The sequence below is a fragment of the Malus sylvestris genome, chromosome 13 (assembly GCF_916048215.2).
Source record: "Malus sylvestris chromosome 13, drMalSylv7.2, whole genome shotgun sequence".
Classification (NCBI taxonomy): domain Eukaryota; kingdom Viridiplantae; phylum Streptophyta; class Magnoliopsida; order Rosales; family Rosaceae; genus Malus; species Malus sylvestris.
The window spans coordinates 19,226,278-19,233,775 of record NC_062272.1 but is presented as its reverse complement, the minus strand read 5'-3'; the positions used below and the strand labels follow the sequence as shown (position 1 = coordinate 19,233,775).

General features: G+C 40.3%; 1 protein-coding gene across 1 annotated transcript; it reads left to right on the top strand.

Annotated features, from left to right (window-relative positions):
- The first annotated feature begins 3,222 nt into the window (after window positions 1–3,222).
- LOC126596270 (malate dehydrogenase) lies at window positions 3,223–5,785 on the top strand. Its single transcript, XM_050262794.1, has 7 exons — window positions 3,223–3,392; window positions 3,791–3,949; window positions 4,067–4,242; window positions 4,649–4,926; window positions 5,009–5,144; window positions 5,230–5,341; window positions 5,435–5,785. Exons 1-7 carry the CDS (start codon window positions 3,350–3,352, stop codon window positions 5,527–5,529), a joined length of 999 nt encoding a protein of 332 aa, XP_050118751.1. The 5' UTR covers window positions 3,223–3,349; the 3' UTR covers window positions 5,530–5,785.
- The last annotated feature ends 1,713 nt before the right edge of the window (window positions 5,786–7,498 follow it).

Sequence of the window (7,498 nt, the reverse complement as noted above, 5' to 3'; positions counted from 1 at the left end):
CGATTATTATCTCGGTCGCGTCTACGCTAGCATATTCGTCTGCTTCGACTGATGCAAAACTGACCGTGGGGTTTTTGTAAATTGTTCCTCTGGACGGGGACTTCGAAGCCTTTTCTTCTTGGAGTAAATAGTCATATTGCTTAACATGTTGAGCTAGTTCATACATGTCACGGAAGTTTGCCCCCACAAATTTCTTTTTGTACTCCACGTCTAACCCATTCAATGCAAGCCTGGCAAATTCAACTTTAGGGAAAGGTACTCGGCACCAATTTTTGGCCGATTTAAACCTTGTAAGATAATCCAGTGGTGACTCATCAGATGCTTAAGTCATCTTGGCCAATGAAGAAACTAACATTTCCATCCTCAATCGATAGAATTGTTCATGGAATTTTTTTACTAATTCCTCCCAACTCTGGATGGAGTTAGGTGGAAGGTTGATGTACCATGTAAATGTCGAGCCTGTCAACGAGAAATTAAATAAATGCAATTTATGGAAGTTATTGTTAACATCTCTGCATTGAGCGGTGAACCAAGCTACGTGTTCTAACGAGGATAGGGAAGATTCTCCAGTAAAAATGATGAAATATAGGATCTTGAAACCTTTAGGATATTCAAACTTCTCTACGTAAGCTAGGTATGGATGGATGAATTTCGGGAACTTCGGCCCTTTCTTCAAGGCTAAATCGATCATCATTTGGACATATCGACGAATGTTGTATCCACTCTCTGCTCAGATTCGTTTGATCTATGGCTTGATCCTCCTCTTTTCTCCAAGTCAATCATTTTGAACCGAGTAGATCATGTTTCAACTTGTAGTGAATTACTTTTGAATGGAGATTGTTGGGACTGATCAATAGGCCCCCCTTCGAAGGCTCTACTAACCAATAGTTTGAGCAATTTGGTGTGTGTATCACTATTACTTCATATCACCTCGAGCAAACTGTTCATTTTTTGGCCAACTGTTTGTTCAACCTGCCGAGATTGCTCATCAAGTCATCTTCGAAGAAACAACCTAGTTGGGGGATCAGAGCCTTCACCACCATGTTCATCGCAGTCCTCCACTATCCCTTCAATGAAAACACCTGCGGTTTTGTTGGGAATTTTTGCATTGCGAGGCTAGCTACCGAGACAAACTTCCTTTTCTTGGTGTGTTGCACTTGCAGGCTCAGGTGTCACAGTAACAAGAGGATTTTGTGCATGTGACAAATTTTGTCCGGGGCTTTGAACTGGCAGATCAGTTGTTGACTTTCTCATGATTGTTTTCTTTTTCACTGATCGTGCCTCATGACTCTGAGGCTTTAGCATTGATCCCACTGGGTGTGGCAAAATGTTGACCCTAAAAAACTACCAAGCCTACGTGGCTCGCAAGTCGAGTAACTAATAAGCTAACTACGTCCTTAGGTTGTGTGCGGGGCGTGCCAACTCGTCGGTCAAGGAGTAAAATGTGTTGATGTGGTGTTGAGAAATGCTGACTTCTTGATCTTGCGATTGCGGCCAATGAAGGAACACGTCTTGGCCTTAGTAATTCGTAACACCTCACTTCGTAAAGAAGGCTAATGAAATGACCTCTACCAATAAAGATTCGAAAATCCTTCTCGACCGAGGCTTGGATAGGTAATCAGTCGGCCTCGACACAATGCTGTTTATCCAAACTGAAGGTGTTCCTCGTCGGCTAATTCTACGACTCCAGTACTGTTTATCCAAACTGAAGGTGTAGCCGGTTGCCTTCATAATGATGTTTATCCAAAATGAAGATGTGTTGGTGAAAAAGGATATTAAAAATCTCAAGGTTGTTGAGAGGTTTTGCGTAGAGCGAGAGTTTGCGCATGGCAGTTTGTGTGTTGAATTGGAGAAGGCTTGAATGGTGCACTCCCTCCTCTATTTATAGTAGTGAACCCGCTCCTGCCCAAGTTAGAACCACACCCGGACTTAGACTCCTTATCCTGATCTAACTAGGACTCAGCTAATCCTAACTTAATTGGGACTTTGAACCCTCCTTCATAATGAACCAAATTCATTCCCTAACTCTCGGTGCTCTCAACATTAACACCCCTGGTGGTATAAAAACTCAATCTTCATCTTTATCCAAATCACTTATTCTTGCAAAAGGACTCGACCAAAACCAACTAGACAAGGTGCCTGGCCGGCCCATGACACACCCAGAAAACTGTTGGTCTGAAAGTCTTGGCCCATTTTGTCACTCTTGGTCCAAATTGTTATTTTGGGCCCAAACAATATGTAACTTGAATTTTACTGGTTAATACAAACACGCTTTTCTCTTAACTAGTTAGCAATGAGTTTACTTGGTGTGAATTAAATAAATAGCTAATGCCTAATTCAGTATTAATTCTTCATACGTGTTGCGCATGTAATTGAAATTTGCAGTTTGACGAAATAAGTATGTAACGAGACATAAATCTAGCAAAAAGTAATAATAATTATTCTATATATTTTTTATATTTTACAGGGAAGAAAATGTTTACTTTCTATGAACCGCCTTTACTTGTAAGAGTGCATCTTGGATCTGCTGATTATGTTATGGTAGGAGCTCCACTCATGACGACTTAGTTGAATTGGGAGAAGCTATAAGTACTATTGCAGGTCAATCTATTGGACAATTGGACAATCGAGTACTCAACTAACATTAAGAACTCATGAAAAGACCTGCACAAATCGTGTTTGGTACAAAATTAGTGGACGTTGAGATTCAAACAAAGGTTTAGGATTTAGGAATTAGGGATCGGAGCAAGGTGAGATAGCAAATGAAATTGCAGGGGAGAAAGTTATTCTCACTCATCTCATTGACTTATTGGTGTACTCATCAAACAAAGGTTTAGGATTTAGGAATTAGGGATCGGAGCAATATGAGATAGGAAATGAAATTGCAGGGGAGAAAGTTATTCTCACTCATCTCATTGACTTATTGGTGTACTCTCTACCCACGTGGCAACTTCAGCTTAAACAAGACCCATTGGTTTATAAACTTTGAAAACTACGCAGGGATCATGACAATTGGTAGTTAGGACACACATCACGAGACCGAATCTAAACGGAATATCCCTCTTCCGCCTCTTCCGCATCACGCACCTTACCACCACGTCCTCTCCGAGTCACTGGCTTGACGCCGAAACATGCCGCCGTCAAAGCGTCCACTTAATTTCAAAACGCAGTCGTTTCGAGCTATCCCTTCTTTAGCTATTGCATCTCCTTGGCAACATAAGTTCCACGCATATAAATACCTCTTCCCTCCGTCTCCTTTACTCTCTCGCTGTAAGCTCTTCTCATCTGCAAATCCACTTCGCTACCCCAGATCGATCGATTCGTCTCCCTCCTCAGTTCTTCGGAATCCATGGCGAAAGAACCAGCTCGCGTCCTTGTCACTGGAGCCGCAGGTACTGTATTGAATCCATAATCTCACTGTTTCTTCGATTTTTCAGTTAGTCCTGGTCGATCTTCTAGATCTACGATCTTGTTCTTGCTTGTTAACGTGTAAGTTTATATGATTGATGCACCGTTTAGATCTGTACATGATTAATAATATATATATATATATGTATATGTATATGTATATGTATATGTATATGTGTGTATGTGTGTATGTGGGGGGGGGGGGGTGTGTGCATGTGCTAGGACTGAGAGTGAGAGGATCGACGAAGTAGTAATTAGATCGATGTTTTGAAATGATATGGCGTGTGATTTGTTGAAGTGACGATCCGATTTGGATGAGTTGTGAATTTGGATGATTTTCGAGTGAGGGATGTGTGAAATTGTTTATATTGTGGATTTGAAGGACAAATTGGATATGCGCTTGTGCCAATGATCGCAAGGGGAATCATGCTCGGAGCGGATCAGCCAGTGATTCTGCACTTGCTCGATATTCCACCAGCTGCTGAGGCTTTGAATGGTGTCAAGATGGAGTTGGTGGATGCCGCTTTCCCTCTGCTTAAAGGTAAATATCGAATAGAAATACTCGACTGATTTGTTATCTGTATATGGAACTGTGCTTTTATGTGTGTATGTTGTGGTGGAGTTTGATGTAACTGGTACTTGTTGTGTATTGTATCAGGTGTTGTTGCTACAACTGATGTTGTAGAGGCATGCACTGGAGTCAACATCGCCGTGATGGTGGGTGGCTTCCCAAGGAAAGAAGGCATGGAAAGGAAAGACGTCATGACAAAGAACGTTTCCATCTACAAGTCCCAAGCTTCTGCACTGGAAAAGCATGCCGCTCCCAACTGCAAGGTAAACAAATATTTAAATGTAACAAAAATTATTGGGTATTTTGTTGATTTTATTAGGCATATGTTATTTGGTAATGATATGGATTTGTGCACGATTCAGATACACAATTCTATTTTCATGTCATTTTGTTTCAATGGTGTTATGCTATCTTCTCTGTTTTCTTATTTAAATTATGTAGTTGGTTCCACAGATGCAAGTTTAATAATGTATTATGTTTTGCATAAGGGGTTTGATCAACCCCCTTGGAAACCAAATAGCTTTTTTTAGTTTTCAATCACCTTCATCATTTAGGATCGGATCTAATTGATGGCATAAGAATTTTTTTCTTTTCTATACAACAAGAAACACTTGTTGCAGTTAGAAACTCAAATTGAGTTGACATTACACTCCCTTTCCTATTTTGCAGGTTTTGGTTGTTGCTAATCCCGCAAACACCAATGCATTGATCTTGAAGGAATTTGCACCATCAATTCCTGAGAAAAACATCACCTGTCTGACTAGACTAGATCATAACAGGGCGTTGGGCCAGGTCTCAGAGAGATTGAATGTTCAAGTTTCCGATGTGAAGAATGTTATTATCTGGGGAAACCATTCATCATCTCAGTATCCTGATGTCAACCATGCAACTGTCAAGACACCATCTGGAGAGAAATGTGTCCGTGAGCTTGTTGCTGATGATGCATGGTACAAGATTTGATCTAGGTTTAAAACTCACTTTAGTCCTATTATTAGGTTTACTTACAGTGAAGCACTTGTTTTTTTGAAGGTTGAATGGAGAATTCATTTCCACTGTTCAACAACGTGGTGCTGCAATCATCAAGGCCCGTAAGCTGTCAAGTGCATTATCTGCTGCAAGTTCTGCTTGTGATCACATTCGTGATTGGGTACTTGGAACCCCAGAGGTACCTATGGTTCTGTTTGATTTTCAGTTATAACATGCCATAGGGATCTATTATATGCTTATTATTTATTTGACCATACATTCAGGGCACTTGGGTTTCCATGGGTGTCTACTCAGACGGCTCATACAATGTACCTTCGGGTCTCATTTTTTCATTCCCAGTCACTTGCCAAAATGGAGAGTGGAAGATTGTTCAAGGTAAGAGTCTGCAGTCTCTGCATTACTTGACAATTTAATTTGATTGTGACTATTCAGAGTTCTAATATTTTTTTCTTGTTTACATTTGTATAGGACTCTCTATTGACGAGTTTTCGAGGAAGAAGTTGGATGCAACTGCAGATGAGCTTAGTGAGGAGAAAGCTTTGGCATACTCTTGCCTCTCTTAGATGCTCTCGTCCATTCCTTGTGTGGTTGTAAGTTTGGCCTCCCTGCAATGTGTGAAAAACGGAATTAGCTGAAGTTTTGAATAATGCCATTGTTAAGATAGAGAAATCTGTTAATGATGCATAACTTTTGTGGGTTTTAGAGTTGTTGAGCCCATTATTATATGTGGACGCTTTGACTGTTTTTTCTTTTTCAGTTGCATATTTGAACATCAATGGCATAGAGACGTAAAATAATCCATATCTGCCTTGATTCTAATTTGTTGTCGCTTGTGGTGATGTTCATTTCCTAGACTTGCAAGGCGTCCCATGTTTCGTGCAACTTAAATTACCGCTCTGAGGCCTTTAGGGTTTCAATGACAAATATGATCCGTTTTGGCGTTCATTTAGCTCCAATTTGGGGTTCTACTTAAACGGTAATATCTATTGTGAATGACACAGGGAATGTTGAACGTGCTTATGCGTCTATATCTTAAATGATTTGTGATTGATTTTGTTGGTGTTCTTTCAAGTGAATGGAGGACGGCTATAAGGACAGACAAACCTGGATTAGCCTTGAGTGTTTGTTTTGTTTTGTTTTGGCTTGTTTTTTCCAGATGTCCCCTCCTTGTTTTTCTGCAGCTCTCCTACATCTCCATTTTTGTTGTATCATTTGTCTTAATTTAGCGAAACAATAAACATAGGGGCTACAAAGTTCGATGGAATCAAATTCAGCTTAGTATATACTATGTTTTTCTGAAGTAACTTCAGGCTTTACTACAACATAGTTACAAGCTAATTTCTTCTTGTGGTGGCAATAGTGTTTGCCTGTCGTTTGTGTTGTGTCGAAGAGTCATGTTTGTAGACGCTAGGGGTCTGTTGTATTAGGGGTAATATTGTAAAGGACAAAACTTAATATTGTCAAGTTTTGTTATTTCAGTTGTATTTGTGTATTTGGTTGGTTAGGTGAGCTTTCAATACAAGTGTGTATCTTGTGTATAAATACCTTAGTGTGTAATCTTATTGATTACGAAATGAAAATACACTTTCCAATATGGTATCCATCGCCATTGCCTAACAACCTTTGCGATCCTCTTCGCTTCCCGCTCACTGACCTTTGAAAATTCTTCAAACCCTAGCCTGCAACAATGGCAGCTGCTCCCTCTCTCTCCTCTGTTTCTACCTCTCATGTTCATCTTGAGCTCTCTCAAGTCACGAATATGTGCCCTAATTCTTTTGAACCGCCATCGATTTCTTTAATCACGATCCACAAGAATGGATCAATGGTTCCGATTAAGCTCACCACCACAAATTACCTCACCTGGAGTGCTTTATTTGCTTCGATCTTCCACTATTACAACATCATCGGAATCATCGACGGCTTTGTGATTGCTCTTCCCAAATTTCTTCGCTATTCATTAGGAAATCGTACTTAAACGCTTAATCTTGAATTTGTGATCTGGTATGAGAATGATCAAAACATCTTGATCTGGCTTAACTCACTCTCTCTGATTTTTTGATTACATATGATGTTGGTGTTAATTTAGCTTGGGAACTCTGGTCTAAGCTTGAATCTAGATTTGCGACGGCTTCGTAGTCTCACATTCACGAGCTTCGTTCTCGTTTTCGCAACATCACCAAGGGCGAATCAACTGCCTCGATCTATCTCCATCAAATCGAAGAAATTGCTGACGGTTTTGCCAGCACTGGTGCTCCTGTTGATGATTCATAACTCATCGCAGTTACCTTGCACGGATTGCCTCGTGAATATGATTCTTTTGTTTATGCGGTTCAATTCCGTCTCGGATCCACAATTCTTGTTGAACTTCATGGTCATCTTCCCAATAAGGAAGTTCAACTCAACAATTGCAAGAAATCCTCCTCAGCTCCAATCCAAGCCTTACATTCATCTGCTGGTATTCTCCCTACACCAACAGATTCTCCAAATTCTCAGGCCCATGTTTCTTAGAATGCATCCAATTTCAACTCCAAT

Coding starts and splice junctions, on each gene's coding strand:
- LOC126596270 (XM_050262794.1), top strand. CDS start 3,350: ATGGCGAAAGAACCAGCTCGCGTCCTTGTCACTGGAGCCGCAG. Junction 5,145..5,229: donor GGGTACTTGGAACCCCAGAG/GTACCTATGGTT, acceptor CCATACATTCAG/GGCACTTGGGTTTCCATGGG. Junction 5,342..5,434: donor AGAGTGGAAGATTGTTCAAG/GTAAGAGTCTGC, acceptor ACATTTGTATAG/GACTCTCTATTGACGAGTTT.